Source organism: Helianthus annuus, chromosome 12 (genome assembly GCF_002127325.2).
Source record: "Helianthus annuus cultivar XRQ/B chromosome 12, HanXRQr2.0-SUNRISE, whole genome shotgun sequence".
Lineage (NCBI taxonomy): Eukaryota > Viridiplantae > Streptophyta > Magnoliopsida > Asterales > Asteraceae > Helianthus > Helianthus annuus.
The window spans coordinates 29,283,761-29,306,419 of NC_035444.2; the positions used below are offsets into that span (position 1 = coordinate 29,283,761).

The following is a 22,659-nucleotide window of genomic DNA, read 5'->3' on the forward strand; positions in this document are numbered from 1 at the left end:
AAGCTTTACTGTGATAACTCAGCTGCCGTTAGTTTCTCGAACAGTAACAGTTCGACTGGAGCTGGTTTATATCTCGATACAAAGTACTTGTTCGTACGTGAACGTGTTGAGGAAAATAATCTTTGTATTGAGTATATTAGTACTAAAGATATGCTAGCGGATCCGATGACTAAAGGTCTCCCACCTAAAGTTTTCGAAGAACATGTATCGAATATGGGACTTACTAAAGACCTTGTTTAATGGCATATTGTACTAGCTTATGTTTTAATTAATAAAATTTCCTCAGTTTGATTTTGTATGTCTCTAACATATGTTCTGCCGGTGTAATGACATATAGACAAATATAAATACAAATCAGACGCTAAAGGGCTTATACATATTTTGATCGTAACTGTTAGGTTTTAAATTGAGGCTATAGTATGACTAATGGGGGTCCTGAGTCGAATGATGATTCAACGGCTGTATTTCTCTGCTATAGTTCTTGGTTTAAAGCTAAAATGAGTGTTAACTCCTGGCCAGGCTTACCTAATACTCATGATAAATGATTACTTGGCTAAGTGGGAGAATGTGAGATTAAATATATAAAATATAATATTTAATCTTGTAGCCTATATAATCATTTATATTATATTAGATCAAAATATATTTATTAACCTATTAATAATTAGTTGGTAATTGTTGATGGACCATATTACCCTTATTAACTAATTGGGTTTCCTCTTGGGTGTATAAATAAGGGGCTTATTGGAGAGTTAAGGGGTTACACAGTTACACACATTACACAATCACAACCCTCATAACATCAAACAATTCGGCTCTCTCCCCATAACCGAAATTACCCTACTTCGGTTTCATCACCATCATAACTTACACCCCAAAGAGGAACCAGATCATCCTGACAATCATGTCGAACTCAATGGCTGCATCTCTGACTGGATTCTCTGCTGGCCTGTCTGCTGTAACAGGTATTATTCATGTTTTCCATTACATTTAAACAGAACTGACCCAACACCCATTGCCACACCCCTAATCCAACTGTCAAGTTTTACATTTGTTGCATCAAGTTCTGACCCACTTTTGGCGATGGTGGCCCGACTACCTTGGGCTGTAGCTTTTATAACGGATGGCACTTGATAAAAAACACTTTTAGTTAGTGAAACTAAGAGTATCTTCGACGCTTATAATGGGATGAGGGCGGACGGTGACTTGAGTTAGGAATAGATGTCCATATTGGAGGTGGTGTCCACTTGAGTGTTTCTTTCTTGGCGTCTGAAATTCCGAATGGGAGCAGAGGGATGGTGCGGATCCCTCTTACACGTTTGTGAGAGTGAACATAAGATGTGACAGTTGATGTAACATGTTTGTGAGGGTTTGAAGAATCTCCAAAGATGCAAGTACGAGACACTATTACAATTTAGTTTTGTTAAGATGTTTAAATGCATTACATTATATATTCTAATATAAGAAATAAAACCTCTCGGTCATTTTTATATCTTAAAATTATAATCTGTTTAGAAAACGTAACTTATTGTCGATTGGGTTGTAGTCTGGTGGCAATGGCATAAACCTCATGAGAAAAGTCCTATATATATAAGGCTGAAAGCGAAACGAACGAACATGACGTGCTCGTTCGCTAAGGAAATAATGTGCTCGTGAACGGTTCATGAATACTTACCGAACGAGACATCATGTTCGTGTTCGTGCATTAAGAAAATGAACGTGTTAAAGAACACAAACAAACACAAATTAAATCGGCGGAGGCTAGAGGCGGATGACAAAGGGAGAAGTGCTGGAACTTGAAGCCCTAATCGTAGAACGAGGTCGATAGTTTTCATCGATGTGAATAATATGAAGAAAAAGGGAACGTTGCATAAACAAGGTGAGAATGAGGTTTCCTATTCTATTTGTTAGGGTAATAAAATAAATAAATAAGAATTAAATCTTTAATGAATATGAAAGAATATGAAAAGTTTATATAAAATAAATAAATGTACAAATATTATTAGTGAACAACAAAAATAAATAAACAAAAATGAACAAACGTTCACAAACTTATTACCGAACGTTCACGAACATAATTGAACGAGACCTCTGTCCGTGTTCGTTCATTTAACTAATCGAACGAAATTTCATGTTCACGATTATTCATTTATTAAACGAATAAACGTAAACGAACTTTTCACCGAACGAATCACAAACTGTTCACTGAACATTTGATTCGTTTACAACCCTAGGCTCAATCCTAGAAACACGGTTTATATGGATTATTTGGTATAATTAGACTTGAGAAAGTTGCCTTAAAAAATACATAACCTGTTAAATTGCTGGGACATAGACACATTATTATTATTATATCAATGTACCATTAAATTAAAGCATATAAACATCATCACATTATCAGTTTTACAGTTTTACCGATTTGAAAAAACTTAGTAAACTTCTCACCAGTGAAACCGTGTAAGTGTGATATCATTTAGCAAACATATTAATTAATATGATAATATTTTATATTTCAAGTCAATTGTTATAGGCAAAAATGCTAATCACCTTCTTAAAAGTTCAATTAAACCTCTGAATCGCTCTCTTAAAAAATAAATCCTAAATTTGTCACTGGTTAAAACGAATATGGAAATGAGTTTCAGACAAAGGAATATTGATAAGAAAATTAACCAGATAATACTACAAACATTGTCCTTATTTCCGTAAGGAAACCCATGAACCAAACGTTATTGTCCCTTTGTCTCGAACAATAGCTGGTTATGGTGAAAACCAGATATCAACATTCGAAATCGGTTAATATACACTCAATACAATGCACAATGAATATACACTCATGTTTTACTTCATCTTTGAATTCGTCGTATTTCTTGAGATCGGACTATAACCATCTTGACGCTATACGTTATCGGACTATAACCATCTTGACGCTATACGTTTATTTATGAAACCGGCGTACTAATTCCCAACAAATTTGACGCTACCAAATGTAATTCATTAGGTAACATGACTTTTGATGTATATAACTTTTTGATTAAATTATGATTTTAACCCCTATGGTTATATCACTTTTACCCTTTTAGTTAAAAAGAAATCTTTTAACATCTGAACCCCCAACGGTTTTTTTCTAACCCTTTTGGCCCTCAACGTCTATTTTTCTAACCCTTTTGCCCCCTAAAAGTAAATGGATGAGATTAGTGTTATGGGCCAAAATGGTTAAAAAAAAGACGTTGGGGGCTCAGATATTAAAAGATTCCTTTTTGGGCTAAAAAGGTAAAAGTGATATAACCACAGGGTCAAAATCGTAATTTACTCTAACTTTTTTTTGAAACTTTTGATGTATATAATTATCATAAATTAGGGATAAGCATTTGGTACTGGGTACGGATATTGTATCATACTGAACTTTTCGGTAGCGGTATCCACTAGTTGCAATTTTTGGTACGGGTTCGGTACGATACCAGTAAAATACCAATTTTTAACTTTAAATACCGGTAGCATACCGATCCATACCAAACATTTTCGATATCAATATTTGTACCTAGTTTTAATGATTTTTAATACTTGTACCGGTTCGGTGGGAAACCAATACTTAGCTCATCCCTACATAAAGTGTTGTAAACAAATATAGAGGAAAATTTAGACTTTTCTTTAGCCCCCATCAGATCCTATCCCCATATCACCTCCATGCTCATCATAGCCAGATGGTCCCATGATATGAGATTATGTTATGCATGTGATACATGTATGTATGTATGCATGCATGCATATGTTGTATAGGACAAGTGGTTGAAGCAAGTAGTGATAAGTGGGGGAATGCACCCATCGCTTCTGTTTCCCGCCAAAGTTGCGTTACGTGTCACCCTCCACCTACTCTTACTGACCCCTTTTTTCCCGCCATTAAGGGTATACGGGGTGCCTTCGGGCAACCCCTTCGGTGAGTCCAAATACCGATCGGTATTGTGCCGCCAATGTCAGCGGTGAAGAGAGAGAGGGTGGAAAACGGTGTGCGGCTGCCGAAGAGGGGGGAGGAGAGAGGGAGGAGAGAGAGAGGAGAGAGGGAGACTTGGTCCAATCAGGTATTTTCTTTTTTTTTTTTTTTTTTTTTTTTAAAAAAAAAACCAATTCACCTAATAGGGGAGTGGCGCCATCAAATGGGGGTGTTAGGGGAGTTTAAGAGGGGAGTTGACGTGGCACACGGGGATTGGTTTGGCGTAAGAGAGGGCACTCACCTATTAGGTGTGCACCCCCTTCACCCTAACGTTGCATGTGCCTAGTAGGTCCTGGCACGTGTCAGTTCGTTCATTGCAAAGCTGTCAGTGTCCCCAGCTCGTTGTTGATGACGCAGACGCCACGTCACCTCTCTAATAAAGGGTTAATTCGTATACTTGATTCTATTTGGTGAACAATGTCGTAGTGTAGTACCTTGGTCAAAGAACTGCTTTTAAAGAGTTTTTAATAGAAAAAAGTATTGTAAGAGCATTCACATCCTAACCATCAAATTATGTGAGGAGGGGTTTTTATATTATAAAGGGTATAAAAGTGGTTGTGAGTAGAGGAGAGAGAAAATGTTACTGTTCATCTGTATATTTGGGGGGACACTGTTCACCCGTTATAATTTTTTAATATATTTTGAAAGTGGTTGTGAGTGGAAGTTAGAGAAAAATGTAATGATAATATTATTTAATTGAAAGGAGAGAGAAAAAGTATTTGTTTTTAGTGGAAATATATTGATATATGAGTTGTTTTTTAGTGGAATGTATGTATAATTTGATGGATTGGATGTGAATGCTTGATATAAGTGACGAATACAAGATTTATTTACTAAATGAGTAAGGGTATAAGGAGTGGTTAAACACTTTAAAGTGGCAAAACAAAAAACCGACCAATCAGAGCGCGCCATGTCAATTAGGCAAAAGTGTTTAAACTTTGCTGAAAAGTGTTGGCAATGGTTTAAACACTTGCTGAAGTGGTAAACTTTTATTATTATTTTTTTTTTGCAATAATTTATTTAATATAAATAAATTTAGGATATATACATTAAATTAAAAAACAATAAAGTTTCATAAATTAAATTAAAAACATCAAAGTTACACTAAATTAAAAAACAATAAAATTACATTAGCATGAAACAATTTAAACTAGTCTTCGTCGGAATCGGCCAAAAGATGGGGTAAATCTTGACTTGCGAGATGATCTATGAGATCGTGTTTGAGTCTCCAATGGGTGTCTTCATTCAACAACTCGCCCAGCACCGTATCGTCTAGAGCCGGCTCGACCGGAGGATCCCGAATGTGCACCGGTGCTATCGCCTTTCCATCGTCTTTCAAAATCATGTTGTGTAAAATAATACACGTGTACACGACATTCCTAATTTTTTTAACCGATCTTGCTCGCATCGGTCGACTCAATACACCCCATTTCCCCTTCAAAACACCAAAAGCCCGTTCGACGTCTTTTCTTGCCGCCTCATGTTGCCTCTTGAATTTCTTTTCGTTTACTTCGTGAGGGTAAGGGATCGACTTCACAAACACGGACCACGAAGGGTAGATTCCATCCACGAGCAAATAACCACGTTTGTATAAATGGTTGTTAACGTAAAATGGACATTTTGGCGCGGTTCCATTTCGTTCCGTTAAAAATAACGGAGATTGTTGTAGAACATTGATATCGTTTTGAGAACCGGGTGGACCGGAAAAAGCATGCCAAAACTATAAGTCTTGAGAAGCAACCGCTTCGAGCATAATAGTCGGGTATCTATGATCTCCTCGCATATATTGGCCTCGATACTCTGTCGGACAAAAACGCCAAACGAAATGGGTGCAATCAAGGCTACCGAACATACCTGGAAGGTGATGTTTTTCCTCATGAGCTTGGTATAAAAGTGCCATGTCGTGGCTTGTCGGTCTACGTAAGAACTCTGGACCATATATTTTGCAAACCGTGTCACAAAAATATTCTAGGCACTCGCGGGAAGTTCTTTCGGCCATATGCAAGTACTCGTCGTTCTCGTCTGGAGTGTTTCCAGTTGCGAGCTGTTTAATAGCCGATGTCACCTTTTGCAAGGGCGTAAAGCCCTTCCTACCTCGCGCATCGGGGGCCTCTACAAACCACGGGTCGTTCTCTTCCACATCGGACACAATTTTTAGAAACAAACGTTTCGACATACGGAACCTATGCCGAAAGATATCTTCGTTGTACTTCGGGTCTTCGACAAAATAATCCGCCATGAGTGTCTCATGCCCCTCCTCACGTTGACGTTCAATATATCTCCTTCGGTTAGATGTGCCGGTATCTTGAAGTTCGGCTTCTTCGATGAGATTTTGAAAAAAAAGAATGCTACTATCGGATGAATCGTCGCTACTCATGGATGGGAACCATAACGGGAGTTCATCCGCCATTTTGTATGGTAAACTTTTAGAAGGAATTGGTGGTATTTTTTGGTTTGTATGAGTATAAACTTGAAGGTATATGGTTAAATGGTTTATTGTGATATATATATAGTTTAATTTTAAAAAAAAAATTATTTTTTTTTAAACGGTAATATTACCGTTGGATGTGGCCCCCCCTTTTTCCATTTCCTTTTCCCGAGTCGGCAAAGGGTTACCGCTCATTAACTTTTGCCGCGCCCCATGTTTATCGGCGGCGGTGTTTGCCGCTCGGCAAACTCGATTGCCGATGGTTTGCCGCACCCACTCCGTATCCCCTAAATGAAGACAATCAGAAAGTTTAACCTTACTTTTAAAGGGGGAGGCTGATGATTTTATCCACATAGGTTGTTCACAAACCGATCTGAACAGAACGAACTTTGCTCGTGTTTGTCTCGTTTACAACCGACAGAAATTCGAACAAGCATATTCGAGCGTGTAATTTTCCAAGCGAGTGGCGAGCGAAAAGCGAGCGACGAGTAATTTGGACAACCATAGATTTAGCATGTTTCCTTCGGTGTCTCCACTATCTGGTCATGACTAAGGTCCAACTGTCCGAGGATGACACTAATATTGAGGTCAGATCGTCTGAGGATGAGGCTCTGGTTGAAGAAGGTGAGGCGATGAATATACAACAAAGAACAATTGTCGTATTGTGGCCTATGGTGAGAGTGAGAGACGGTTGATGAGAGAAATATGTCAAATATTGTCGCTTCACGACTTAAAGTTTTAGTTTTAAATTTGGTACTAATTTTTTTATTGGTTTAACTAGGCTAGTATGGATAAATATAATTGTATATTTAAGTATAGTAGTCCAAATCTAATAGAGCGGAATATATAAAATATGAATATGCATGTAATTTGTGTGTGCATATATAATTATGTATGTAATAAATTAATAAAAATCAATTCGAGCCGAACCAAGCCGAGCGGAACTTTGCTCACGCTTGACTCGTTTGCAAACCGAACCATACCGAGCTAGCATATTCCAAACGTTTTCCGAGCGATTGGTGAGCGAGCGATTTGAACAACCCTAACCCACAAAATACACTATTTTTAAGGGGGGCCTGGGGCACCCATTCCTCACCCTTACATGTGGCTTTGCCAACCGATGGGTGTTGTGAGTTTTTACCGAGCTTTAAGGGTGTAAGGGGTGCTCACCTAAGAGGTGAGTCCCCTCTCTTACGCCCAACCAATCATCGTGTGCCACGTCAACTCCCCTCTTAAACTCCCCTAACACCCTAAATTGATGGCGGCACTCCCCTCTTAGGTGAATTGGTTTTTTTTTTAAAAAAAAAAAAAAGGAAAATTTTGATTGGTCCCTCATCCCTCTCTCCTCCCCCTCTCTTCGGTGCCTCCACCCCCAACTTCTTCACCGATTTCACCCCCCGCCTTAATGGCGGCACCCCCCATTTCGGCAAAACCGGTCTCCGCTTAAACTTCCCGAAGGCGCCCCGAACCCCCTAAGTGAAATGAGGTATTAGGTTAATAAGGTCGCTAGAAATGATTTGGTGAGTATATATGCTATTTAATATTAATAAAAAAACCTCGTAGTTGCTCCACGACCTTAATTCCAGCTAAGGCCCTCTCCTCACGCCCATTCAAAAACCACAATACATAGTCTAGCTAATAAGCAACAAGTCAAATCGTTAGTCACGGTTTTTATTATTGTAAACCAAAACTAAAACGTTAGAAATTGAAACTAAACCATCGCAACTAATGATTTTGCTTCAATCTAACTTTATAGGTTAGACTTATTATTATTATTATTATTATTATTATTATTATTATTATTATTATTATTATTATTATTATTATTATTATTATTATTATTATTATTATTTATATATTATTAATTTGTAACATATGTAGGCTATATTGTGTTGTATGGTACGCACTATTACTTTCTCTGTCAGCCTTTTGTTAAACCTGTAAACGAACTGAACGTTCAGTGAACGGTTTGCGAACCGTTCGGCGAGAACTTTGTTTATGTTCGTTGGATTAACTTAACCAACGAACACGGGCAAAAAAAGAAGACTCGGGAGTGGCTTAAGTGTTGGTAGGTATAGATGTGTGGCTATGTTTGGGCTGTTAGAGTCATGATTATATAACCGTTTGCAAATGGAAATTTATTTCATGAAGGATCAATAATTAGGAAGAATGAAGTGTGATAAAGAAAAGAAGACGCGGGAGTGTCGTTTATTGGTGGACGAATCATCGGTTGTTTTCTTAGCTTCCGATTGCTTGTGCGTCTTCAGTAAATATGATTTCCTTTTTGTTTTACGCTTGATTTCATACGGTCCGTGTTTTGATGACCAGGATATTAATGTTTATTTGCTTTTATAGTAACACTAGGTTATAACCCGTGTGTTACACGGGTCGAATAAATGAATTTGGGTAAGGTTCTATGCAGAACACTAAATATTTCGAGGACACACAGAACAAAATGAATCACTTATTTTTTTCAATCCTAAAAACCTAAAAAGTAAACAAAAATATTATAAATGTAAAATTTATTGTTTCTCACACTAGAATTTAAAACAAAATATGAAAATTCTTCAGTTTTCAAATAACCTACACACATGTAGGTTATGTGTAGGCTAAATTACCTACATGTATATAGACTATGTGTAGGGGAAAATATATGATTTTTTTATGTATATATAATACACATATGAATGTAAGAAACATAAAATTTAAGAAATATGAACCTTAAATCCCAAAATTTAGTGATTTAGAGTTGTTCTTTTTGTTCTCGCAATAATTAGTGTTCTGTAATGATCCTTATCCTATAATTTTATATATTAAATAATAAAAAGTTATATCTATAAGAACCATATTGTACGGGTTGAATAAATATAAATTTATATACCAAGTAAAAATGTTATATCTTTAAAACCGCTTGTTTTACATGAGTTGAACAAATGTAATATTGTTTACCAAATAATAAAATAATACATCTTTAAGAAACCTCATTTATTACACGGGTTGAATAAATGTAATTTTATATACCAAATAATAAAAAGTTGCATCTTTAAAAATATGTGTATTACACGGGTTGAATAAATGTAATTTCCTTTACTAAATAATAAAAAATATATATTCTTAAAAAAAACTCCGTGTATTGTACTAATTGAATAAATCTAATTTTATATATCAAATAATAAAAAGTTATATTTTAAAAAACCTCCTCTATTACACGGGTCGAATAAATGTAATTTTGTATAGTAAATAATAAAAAAGGTATATCTATAAAAAAACCACGTGTATTACACGGGTTTAATAAATCTAATTTTATATACCAATATTAAAAAAAAGTCATATCTTTCAATATACTAATGGATAATACTCGATACGCGATGGATATGGTGACTGTGAAAATAGTTCTTGAAAAGAAGATATGTTATTCAAGAAGCAAATCAACATCTATTTGAGTGATAAAATATTGGTACGAATTCCGACAAATTATTTTATAAATTATGTAACAAAATTGATATAATAATTTTTTTAGTAATAAAAATAAAAATATTTCATATATTAATACAAATTTTGGTTTTCGTGATGAATAATTTGTTTTATTTAAAAATATCTTAAATTAACAATTTAAATTTTTGAATAATATTTTATTAGAAAAATAGAAGAATGGTATTCAAAATTTAAAGTATGATGAAATTTAATATTAGCTCATTATTCATTTATTTATTTAATTAATATAAGATAAGTTTGGAAGTGAGGCGAAAAAATCATAAAATAAATGCTTACAATGAAAGATAGGTGTTACACATTAATGTTTTATTATATAGTATAGTATAAATATATATTTATATTGATATAAATAGATTATTACATTGTAGTAAATTTGTTAACAAAGTCTCAATAAATTTAACCCTTTATTTAAAACTTATAAATGTAACAAAGTCTCAATAAATTTAACCATTTATTTAAAACTTATAAATGTAGAAATGATAAATAATATTAGTTAATTTTATTTTAAGTTTCGTAAAATCTATTTGATACCAAACTAAATAAAACGTTCAAATATATAGTTAATATCAAGAGTAAATTACGATTTTGGCCCCTGTAGTGATATCACTTTTACCCTTTTAGCCAAAAAACGAATATTTTAACATCTGAGCCCACAACGTCTTTTTTTCTAACCCTTTTGGCCCCTACCAAAAGGGTTAGAAAAAAAGATGTTGGGGTCCAAAAGGGATAGAAAAAAAGACGTTGAGGGCTCAGATGTTAAAAAATTCTTTTTTGGGCTAAAAGGGTAAAAGTGATATAACCACAGGGGCCAAAATCGTAATTTACTCTAATATCAAATTAGATAACTAAGTTTGGATTTAAAGTAAATAGATAAATATAAAAGTAATAATTAAACTAAATAAATATTTAGTAGGAGGGTTATCTATAATTAATTAGAAGAGATTAAATTAAAATTATAATTATCCATAAGACATGGTCTAATATGATGACAAGTGTCCTTAAAATGGTTTCTTTTATTATATGTATAGATATGATATAACTTTAATTGATTACTGTAGTTGTGAAATAAGGCTTCCTTATAGTGTATCTAAAGCTTCCTGAGTGGTTTTCTAGTTTTGTATACTGTTATTGTTGGTCAGAACCCTTATGAACACGAAAGATCGAATGAATAACTATATTGAATGTGAAAGTATAAGTGATTATGATGATTACAACTGAAACATACAAACCCTATTTATACTAAACGAACAAGTGCGATTCAATAGACGTGTCTCTTCGCGAATGGTTGTGTCTCTTGATCTTGTGGATATGATTTGATATGAAGAGGTGCGTCTCTTGATTCTTTCTTGAAGCCGTCGATCTTGAGCAAGTGCGACTCAAGGGATATGTCCATCCCTTGAGTTGTTGGTTATCAACTTTCATCTTGTCACATCTAGTCCCCACACTTGTATAACTTATCTACTTAAAACATAAACTATCTAATAACTAATTACTAAACAACCCTCGTACTTTAGGATGTGAGGGATTAGAACTTCATTCACCACCTAATCACGAACATCCTTGAGTTGTTGTTGGTCTAAAACTTGCTCAACTTGCAATAGCATTGGTTCTCCTTCCAACGCAAGATGAGCCTCTTCGTTCTTCTCTTTTTCCTTGTCTTTTCACTTGCGACACTCGTATGCGAAATGATCGAATTCACCACATTCATAACACTTGAACTCGCTCGTGTCTCTATTTCCACGTTCCATATTTTGCCCACGTCCTCTTCCTCCTCTAAACAAACTTCGTCCACGTCCTCTTCCTCCTCTGAACGAACTTCGTCCACGTCCTCTACCTTGACTTTGATCGCCACGTCCTTTTCCATGATGCCAGTTTCCGGAATGATTGTCTGAACTTGCCATTAAGAGATTATTGTTCTCCAGATCGTTTTGGCTCTTGAGGCATTCTTCAAATGCTGTAATCTTACCCACTACTTCTTCAAATGTCATTTTATCTAATTCTAAATACTGCTTGATTGATGCCACAATCGGTAGAAACTTCTTCGGAACATAGATAAGTAATTTTCTTACAATCTTCTTATTTTTAATGCTGGTACCAAGACTTCTAAACTTGGATTTTATACCACCCAATTTGCTTGTGAAACTACTTATTTTTTCGTTTTCTCCCATCTTTAAGGTTTCTAATTCGCTTCTCAAAGTTTGCAGACGCGCTTTCTGAACCATATCGGCTCCAAGATATCGAACTTTTATTGCATCCCAAACTTCTTTTGCACTTTCGTATTGTGCAACTTGCATTAGAATATCTCCCCGTAACGTTTGGAATATCATTTCTTTCGTTGTATGCGCCTTTTTTCTCATCCACCCTTTCTTTTGAAACAATCGTATCCCAAAAACTATATGCCTTCAATATTGTTTCCATCAGGATTGCGCACCGAGTGTAATTCAATTCAGTCAGCTTTGGGCATTGAAGGGATATATTTTCTTACTCATGGATTGACGTTGACGTGCTTTCTTTTTCATCTTTTCCTGACATACTTCCTTTTTTATTTACGTTCTTAGACTTTTTCTTTCCTATCTTCCTTGCTTTACTTCAAGATTTCCTTACTATTCTTCAAACTTTCGTCTTGCTTGCACCACACATGTTTTTTTTTGTTTAACTTGCTCGTACCACATAGGTTTTATTTACCACACAGGTCTTAGTTTGCCACACAGGTCTTGATTTCCACACATGTCTTCTTTGCCCAGTGGCGAAGCTTGAGATTTCCAACCGGGGGGGGGGGTCGAAAACGTATATACCCAAAAAATTCTAAAAAACCATACGAAAACTACATACTCTCCACTACTGAGCGAAAAGTTCAGGGGTCCCCCCCCGCCCCTATCTTTGCCACACATGTAATACCCCGTGTTTCGAAAGTCAAAGTCAAAGTCAAAGTCACGATTGAAGTCAAATGAAGAAAAGATTGTTAATTGCGATTTGTCACTCCTTGCTCAACTCCTGTTTTGACTTCTTTGACTTGTAGATAATCTATTTATTTTATCGCATTAGTTGTATTATGTGGAGTACTTGTTAATAATCGAGGTTTATCGCTACTTATCGCATGTTTCATCGCTTTATCGTTTATCGCGTCGCAATCGCATTCGCGCCTGGAATAAGGGGTTATGTATATTGTTTTACGTGTGTGTGTTACTTATGTGTTACTTGTGCATGTTTACTTTATGTTTTGTGGTTATTAATCGAAACGCAATCGAACTCTATCGCAATCGAATCGCAAATGCTAAACGCAAGTTAATTATAGTGATTGTATGTTAGATATAGTAGTTGGGATTAATTGTGTAACTAATGGGTGATCCTATCGCACCGCTCACTCGAAACGCATCGCAAAACCCAACGCTCGAAACGAAACACTGAAACCCAAATCATCGGAGCCACTCGATCGAGTTACTGCTTGATCAGATGGTCAACCGATCGGATTGCCACCCGATCGGACAACCATCCGATCGGTGACCCACACGATCCCTTGTGCTTTTCTTTTTGGGAAACCCTATAAATACCCTCAGTTGTCACATCACTTGATGTGACAACTCTCACTCGACCCAGCCGCACTCAAGCTCTCATTTCTCTCGATTTCTCGCGATTCTTGTAAGTTTTCAACCTAAATCTTGTACTTTCATGATCTACGCGCACTCCTTCACCTTTCTATCTTTTGAATCTTAATTTTTAACCGTGAAATCAGCGGATTTCAGGTGTTCTAGGATGATGTCATCATGGAGTTCTTATGAACTTTATGTTTTGGCTTCAATCCACCAAGAACAACTTAGATCTGGACGATTTCCACATGAATAAACAGAGATCTTACATAGATCTGAACATATTCATGATGTAAAGGATTGAAAGATGGTTTCTAACCTTCTTTCAACTCTTTTACACTCAATGCACTCAAAAACCAATAGAATCGGAGCTCGTTCTGACCTTCTACTCCTTCTAGTTGATGTGTTGGTTCAAGATCTGAATTCTCCGAGAGACTACCGATTTCAGGTTAAACATGAAGCACCGTCTCGAACAAGTTAACTGGTCGGACTAGGGTGGTTCCTTTCAGATCGGGTCACTTGAGTCTTAACGAGGTTTCTGTTGTTTGGCACGCTATCACCTCGTCTCGATCAAGTTGCAAACTTTCAAAAACAGTCAAGTGTCAAGACGATCAGAGTTGTTAGGACGGATTGCCGTCCGATTGGCTTGCACTTGCTCCCACAACTTGAACTTTATTTCAACTTTTAAAAGTACTAAACGTCGAACGGATTGCCGTCCGATCGGACTGCCATCCGATCGAACGACCATCTGACCATGAGATGTTTCGAACCCCAACACTTAAACAAATCTCAACCTGTTGAATGCGTTACCAGTTCTAGCGGATTGCCACCCGATCGGTAGACCATCCGATCGAGTGACAACACTGCTGTGAACTTGTTCTCTAAGAAATACCTCGCCGAATGGATCGTCACCCGATCGAACCACCATTCGATCGATCGACCTGAAAAGTAGAGATACTTCTCTGATTTCAAAATGCTATAACGAAAACTTCAAAAGACAAACCATCATACACAAACACATCCTTATCAAATGAGGTGACAAACCAATCGAATGGTCATCCGATCGGATGACCATCCGAACGGATTGTCATCCAATCGACTGGCCATCCGATCGGATTGCCATCCAATCGGATTACCATCCGACACTTGGTATTATTGCACCGTTTTACGCGCCGCTTATCGTTTATGCTATCGTTAACTATTCAGGCTAATCTCTCTCAGCGCTCCCTTCAATCCAAAGCTGTGTTTAATTGTTAAACACAATCTGTGAGTATACTCAACCCTTTTTGCTTTACGCACTTTTGGGTGTTACATACTTTACTTATTCTAAATCACAATCTACACACAACGCAAACACTATTTATACGCTAATCGCTCTCGCATGTTATGTGTTATTCGATGAATGCGTGTATGTTATGTTAACACAGTGATTGTTGCCTGACACCTTAGCACTATAGTACTATAGTTTGGACTCAGCACCTGTCGTGGATCGGGGTTGTTAAGGGCTTTACTTCGCGTGTCCCAGTGGGGATATGTGTTGCGCATTCTACAACTCGCAGTCACGTCTGTGCATATTTCTCTGTCGATAACCTACCCGCCTTCACTTTGTACATGTTACATGCTGGTTATGCGTAAACTATTTCGAACTCTGTTACTATTATCAAACTTGTATGCTCACCTTTACACTATGTGTATTGACCCGTATTTTAATGTATGTGACAGGTGTTTGACTGCTTAGGATGTTTTGCTGCTTTGTGGAATTCAAGCTAGGTTGGAGTCTTAGAAACAAACAATTAAATGAAATCTGAGTTGTCGGAACAGTATTTGGTTTTTGAGACAATTATTTGTAATAACTGTTTCTTTAGATAAGTTGTGGTATGGGACATGACATTTTAATTATCTGGTAATGAATAGTTGTTATGGATACACATGAACAATCTGTTTGGCTCAGTGGCGCGCCCCGATGATTCCGCCATCGGTTGGGGTGTGACAGATTGGTATCAGAGCCATAACTATAGGGAATTAGGCAACACTCGACCTAGTCTGGGTCGATGTCTTAGAAAATACCTAGTCTATAGTCTAAGTACCAATAGACCGCTTTGTGCGAACCCATTAGGGGTTCCGTACGAGCTTATTGCTTTTCTCGATCGCCTCGTACTCACGACATACTATCACACTGCCTTTCCTAAGGCAGCCGCACCGCACTATTTTCGAAAATGAATGAGTGATTTGGATCGAGATTAGGTGTGAAAACCGCAAACTCTCAAGTAAATCACTTGTTCAACCCGCATCTTATCTATAAACAGGAGAATTTACATTAAATCAGGAGTGAAATCTTCACTTTAACGCAGAATTGCTCCTCTATTTTATCAAAACAGGAATTAAGCTGTCAAGTCAGGGGTGAAACCCGAATCTCGACGACTTGTTCCGTTTTCATTTTCGTTTTACAAAACTCTCACCAAAGTCTCGACGGACTCCAACGACTCGAAGTCACGATGTAACTGGAAGGATGCGTGCCATACGCCCGAATCAAGGCGAGAGCATAGTCCCGAAAACCAAAGTGTGTACCAAAAGGTCCTTGTGAATAGTCGAATCACTTTGGGTAGTCGATGTCTACCAGCCTAAGACAATCTATTTTCGAATTCAATCTCGCAATCGCTGATTTTATGTGTTTCGATTCTGAGCCCGCAACTGCCGACTCTGATATTTGTCGATTTTATGTGGGCTTTTATGTGTTTTACCTGTTAAATGTTTCGATTTTGGTGATTTATACGCTTTTCATTGCTCGCTTTGATTGACACACACAAATCGCCCTGCCCATCTATCTCAAAACGTTAACAAATCGTTGCTATTTATGGATGATCGCATGTTATGTTACTTGCTTATCCTATACTACTCGCTGTGTACTCGCAATCGCTATTCTCGAACGCGCGACCTTGAATGATAGGTTTCTGTATTCTGACTGCTTTTATGTGCTTCTATATGCCCTATGTGCCTTACGTGCTTATGTGTTCTGTGATTATATGCTTATATGATTATGTGCTTGAATGGCAGACGTGTTCCTGCGCTTTATATAAGATAGCTTTTGGTGTTTCGCTAGACCGTGTTAGCTTTAATCGAAATATCGTTTTGAATCCTATGGCGATGTCTGTTGCAGACAATGTCGTCATTTGGATCTCACACTGCTCGCTCCGCACGTCGCAACCATGAAGACAAGCGTATCGCTTCTTTGGTTGCTAAACAAATCGCGAAAGTTACCCCGCAAATTGTTAGCGAGCTGAATGAAAACGCTAGAAAGTCTTCCGAAGAGTCCCGAACAGATTCACCAAAGTCTACTTTTAGCTTTAAGCAGTTCAAAGCTTGCGGTCCAAAGGAATTTACCGGCGAAGATGGTCCTACGGCCATGTTTCAATGGTTTGATTCGATCGAAGTCACTCTGCGTCAGAGTAACTGTCCTGACAACCTCCGAACTATTAACGCCACCGGCGTCTTCCAGTCCCGCGCTCTAGACTGGTGGACGGCCGAGAGAAACAAGAGGGGAAACGACGCAGCTTATGGATTGTCTTGGGAAGAGCTGAAGGAACTGATGATGAAAGAGTTCTGCCCTCCCCATGAACTACAAAAGCTTGAGGACGAGTTCTTGCATCTGAAGCAGAAGGATGGTGATAACGTAGCTCTGACTGCTCGCTTCAAACAGCTCAGCATAATCTGTGCTGACCAAGTGAAGACGCCCGAAATCACCATCAAGAAATACATCCGTGCTCTGCCGGACTGTGTGGCTGATTTCGTTCAAGCAGCCAAGACGACGATTATCGAGGAGACTTTTCTGCTCGCCGCTGAAATCAATGATAAGCGAGTCAAGGCTGGTGTCTGGGACAAAGCCTCGAAGAATCTGCATCAAGCTACAACCACTGCAACCGCCGAAACCGCCGCCGCCGCTTCGCAATCGTCAAAGTCCTCTCGTTGCAAGAGGAAGAACAACAACAAGAACTGTGTTGTTACCACCGCTACCCCGCTTTAAGCCGTACCGGCTCAGCAGCAACCTCAACACCGACCAACTGCAGCACCAGTTACCTATGCACCGCCGGCAAAGCGTGCATATACTGGTCCTCACCCTGCTTGCCTAACATGTACCTACCATCATCCAGTGGGTATCGCCTACAGATACTACGCCCATTGCAACATGTACGACCACTTCACCGCTAATTATCATACTGGTCCACGTCAAGCTACAGCTCCAGCTCCTGCTCAGCAAGCTCTTCTTACCGCTCCTCAGGGTCAACAACAACCAGCTCCTGCAACCGCTACTCATGCTCATTCTAGAGCTTGTTTTGCTTTTGGTGATCCCAACTACTTCACAAATATGTGTCCCAACCGGGTGGTTAAACAAGAGCCACAATAGCAGCAACCCCAGCAACAGCAACAACAGCAGCAGCAAGCAGCACGCGGACGAACTTTCAACATTAACGTCCGTCAAGCTCAAGCCGACAACAATGTGGTCAATGGTACATTCCTTGTGAATGGTATATATGCTTCGTGTTTATTTGATACTGGAGCCGATAACTGTTTTGTGTCGTTAGAATTCGAAAAGCTCCTTAATCGCAAGCGCGCCCATCTCCCTTTGTCATTCGATGTTGAATTTGCCACTGGAAGAACCGTCGCCATCAATTCCGTTCTTCGTGATTGTACTCTGGAACTCAACAATCACATCTTTCCAATCAACCTTATTCCGATGCAGCTCGGTAGTTTTGACGTCATAGTAGGCATGGATTTCCTTCGGGAAAATTGTGGTGAAGTTGTTTGTTTCGATAAGATGATTCGATTCTCGCTCGATAATGGTGATTTATTGTGTGTCTATGGTGAAGTCGCGTTGAAGAAACTCCAACTCATGTCGTGTGTCCAAGCTAGCAAGTATCTCCGCAAGGAATACAGAGCTTTCTCGGCTAACATCGTAGTAGCGGAGAAGGAAAAGAAAGGTAATCCTGGTGTGAAAGATGTCCCCGTTGTTTGTGAATTCCCCAATGTCTTTCCCGATGAGTTACCCGGTTTACCGCCAAATCGTGATATTGATTTTCGCATCGACCTCATTCCTGGAGCAAACCCTGTTGCTAGAGCTCCTTATCGACTCACTCCATCCGAAATGCGCGAACTCTCGAGTCAGCCCCAGGAATTGCTTAATAAAGGCTTCATTCGCCCTAGCACCTCTCCTTGGGGCGCACCAGTCCTTTTCGTCAAAAAGAAGGACGGGTCGTTCCGGATGTGCATCGATTATAGGGAATTGAATAAGCTAACAATCAAGAATCGCTATCCCCTGCCTCGAATCGATGACTTGTTCGATCAGTTACAAGGTGCTATGTGTTTCTCGAAAATCGATCTACGCTCAGGCTATCACCAATTACGCATCCAAGAGGAGAATATACCCAAAACCGCTTTTCGCACTCGTTACGGCCACTATAAGTTCGTTGTAATGCCTTTTGGTTTAACCAACGCACCCGTGGTTTTCATGGATCTGATGAATCGCGTGTGTAAACCATTTCTTGACCGCTTCGTCATCATGTTCATCGAAGATATCCTTATCTATTCCAAGTCGAAAGCCGAACACGCGTAACATCTACGTTTGGTTCTCGAGCTACTCCAAGGGAATCGACTTTATGCCAAGTTCTCCAAGTGTGAATTTTGGCTAGAGGAGGTTCAATTCCTCGGTCACATTGTCAATAGTCAAGGTATTCATGTCGATCCCGCGAAGATCAAAGCTGTTAAGAGTTGGGTTACGCCTAAGAATCCGTCTAAAGTCCGTTCTTTTCTCGGACTAGCGGGCTATTATCGCCGATTTATTGAAGGATTCTCTAAAATCGCTGTGCCGCTTACTTCTCTCACGCACAAAGACAAGCCTTTTGTCTGGGGAACTGGACAAGAGACTGCCTTTCAAACCCTCAAGCATATGCTTTGCAATGCTCCCGTACTTGATTTACCCGACGAAAACGATGACTTTGTTGTCTATTGCGATGCCTCGAACCTTGGTCTTTGTTGTGTTCTTATGCAACGGGACAAGGTTATCGCTTACGCGTCTCGTCAGCTCAAGATCCACGAGAAGAACTATACAACCCATGACCTCGAGCTAGGCGCAGTTGTTTTTGCGTTGAAGATTTGGCGACACTACCTTTATGGTACAAAGTGTACGGTCTTCACCGACCATAGTAGCCTACAACACATTTTCAACCAAAAAGAACTAAATATGCGTCAACACCGATGGGTGGAACTTCTCAATGATTACGACTGTGAGATTCGTTATCATCCTGGCAAAGCAAATGTTGTTGCCGACGCCCTCAGCAGACGAAGCTATTTGCATAGCGTTCGTTATGTTCACGCTCAGCATCATCTCGAAACTCTTATCCGCGAAGCCCAACATGCTTGCTTTACCGAACGCACTTTGAAGAAGGAAAGGATTCTCAACAATGGAGCCCAGCTAGTGAATAAGTCAAATGGGATATTCCATTATCTGGACCGAATCTGGATCCCTAAGCGGACCGATTTACGACAGATTCTGATGGACGAAGCCCACAAGTCTCGATATTCTATTCACCCCGGTGCCGATAAAATGTACCAGGACCTTCGCTACAAGTACTGGTGGCCGGGCATGAAGAAAGATATCGCTCTCTATGTTTCAAGGTGCCTGACTTGCTCGAAAGTCAAGGCCAAGCACCAAAGACCCTCTAGCTTACTCGTCTAGCCCGAAATTCCCAGGTGGAAATGGGAGAGTATAGCCATGGATTTCATAACGAAACTTCTGCGTACAATCTCTGGTCACGATAGCATCTGGGTTGTTGTTGACCGTTTGACTAAATCTGCTCGTTTTCTGCCAATTCGAGAAGACTGCAAGGTAGAAAAACTAGCCCGAATCTACACCAGCGAGATCATTTGTCGACATGGGATGCCTCGCGACATCATCTCTCACCGCGATGGTCGGTTTACCTCGAGTCTGTGGGAAACGTTTCAATCTGCTCTTGGTACTACGCTTAATCTAAGTACCGCATTCCATCCCCAAACCGACGGTCAGACTGAAAGAATGATTCGTACCCTTGAAGAGATGCTTCGTTCATGTGTCATAGATTTCGGTGGTAATTGGGACGCATACCTGCCTTTAGTCGAATTCTCGTACAATAACAGTTATCATTCTAGTATACAAATGGCACCATTCGACGCATTGTACGGAAGAAAATGTCGATCGCCGATTGTGTGGCATGAGATCGGAGATGCGCAGCTAACTGGTCCTGAGCTACTGCAAGAGACGACTGACAAAATCCTCCAAATTCGAGACAACCTGCTGAAAGCTCGGAGTCGGCAGAAAAGTTACGCCGATAGACGACGCAAGCCCCTTGAATTTGACGTTGGCGACCATGTACTCCTAAAGGTATCCCCTTGGAAAGGATGTTGGCGACCATGTACTCCTAATTGCGATTTGTCACTCCTTGCTCAACTCCTATTTTGACTTCTTTGATTTGTAGATAATCTATTTATTTTATCGCATTAGTTGTATTATGTGGAGTACTTGTTAATAATCAAGGTTTATCGCTACTTATCGCATGTTTCATCGCTTTATCGCTTATCGCGTCGCAATCGCATTCACGCCTGGAATAATGGGTTCTGTATATTGTTTTACGTGTGTGCGTTACTTATGTGTTACTTGTGCATGTTTACTTTATGTTTTGTGGTGATTAATAGAAACGCAATCGAACTCTATCGCAATCGAATCGCAAACGCTAAACGCAAGTTAATTATAGTGATTGTATGTTAGATATAGTAGTTGGGATTAATTGTGTAACTAATGGGTGATCCTATCGCACCGCTCACTTGAAACGCATCGCAAAACCCAACGCTCGAAACGAAACGCCGAAACCCAAATCGTCGGAGCCACTCGATCGAGTGACTGCTCGATCGGATGGTCAACCGTTCGGATTGCCCTCTGATCGGATTACCACCCGATCGGAAAACCATCCGATCGGTGACCTACTCGATCCCTTGCGCTTTCCTTTTGGGGAAACCCTATAAATACCCTCAGTTGTCACATCACTTGATGTGACAGCTCTCACTCGACCCAGCCGCACTCAAGCTCTCCTTTCTCTCGATTTCTCGCGATTCTTGTAAATTTTCAACCTAAATCTTGTGCTTTCATGATCTACGCGCACTCCTTCACCTTTCTATCTTTTGAATCTTAATTTTAAACGGTGAAATCAACGGATTTGAGGTGTTCTAGGATGATGTCATCATGGAGTTCTTATGAACATCATATTTTGGCTTCAATCCACCAAGAACAACTTAGATCTGGACGATTTCCACATGAATAAACAGAGATCTTACATAGATCTGAACATATTCATGATGTAAAGGATTGAAAGATGGTTTCTAACCTTCTTTCAACTCTTTTACACTCAATGTACTCAAAAAACGATAGAATCGGAGCTCGTTCTGACCTTCTACTCCTTCTTGTTGATGTGTTGGTTAAAGATCTGAATTCTATCCGAGAGGCTACCGATTTCGGGTTAAACATGAAGCACTGTCTTGAACCAGTTAACTGGTTGGACTAGGGTGGTTCCTGTCAGATCGGGTCACTTGAGTCTTAACGAGGTTTCTTTTGTTTGGCACGCTATCACATCATCCCGATCAAGCTGCAAACTTTCAAAAACAGTCAAGTGTCAAGACGATCAGAGTTGTTAGGACGGATTGTCGTCCGATCGGCTTGCATTTGGTCCCACAACTTGAACTTTATTTCAACTTTCAAAAGTACTGAATGTCGAACTGATTGCCGTCTAATCGGACTATCATCCGATCGAACGACCATCTGACCATCAGATATTTGGAACTCCAACACTTAAACAATTCTCAACCTGTTCAATGCGTTACCAGTTCTAACGGATCGCTCCCCGATCGGTAGACCATCCGATCGAGTGACAATACTGTTGTGAACTTGTTCTCTGAGAAATACCTCGCCGAACGGATCGTCACTCGATCGAACCACCATTTGATCGATCGACCTGAAAGGTTGAGATACTTCTCTAATTTTAAAATTCTACAACGAAAACTTCAAAAGACAAACCATCATACCCAAACACATCCTTACCAAACGAGGTGACAAACCAATCGAATAGTCATCCGATCGGATG

At 39.2% G+C, this 22,659-nt stretch overlaps 2 protein-coding genes across 2 annotated transcripts; both read right to left on the reverse strand.

The window, feature by feature from the left end:
* Positions 1-5,088: 5,088 nt before the first annotated feature.
* Positions 5,089-6,352, reverse strand: LOC118484838. Its single transcript, XM_035980864.1, has 2 exons — positions 5,788-6,352; positions 5,089-5,487 (listed from the first exon to the last, which is right to left on the reverse strand). The coding sequence occupies exons 1-2, from the start codon at positions 6,225-6,227 to the stop codon at positions 5,139-5,141; spliced, it is 789 nt and encodes a 262-aa protein (XP_035836757.1). The 5' UTR covers positions 6,228-6,352; the 3' UTR covers positions 5,089-5,138.
* Positions 6,353-11,572: 5,220 nt separating this feature from the next.
* LOC110889239 lies at positions 11,573-12,238 on the reverse strand. Its single transcript, XM_022136747.1, has one exon. It carries the CDS (start codon positions 12,236-12,238, stop codon positions 11,573-11,575), a length of 666 nt encoding a protein of 221 aa, XP_021992439.1.
* Between the last annotated feature and the right edge of the window lie 10,421 nt (positions 12,239-22,659).

Excerpts from the sequence above, each read along its gene's own strand:
- LOC118484838 (XM_035980864.1), bottom strand. The coding sequence starts at position 6,227 with ATGGCGGATTATTTTGTCGAAGACCCGAAGTACAACGAAGATATCTTT. Across the intron at positions 5,488-5,787 it reads TGGCGTTTTTGTCCGACAGA|GAAATTCAAGAGGCAACATG; the intron begins GTATCGAGGCCA and ends AGTAAACGAAAA.
- LOC110889239 (XM_022136747.1), bottom strand. The coding sequence starts at position 12,238 with ATGATATTCCAAACGTTACGGGGAGATATTCTAATGCAAGTTGCACAA.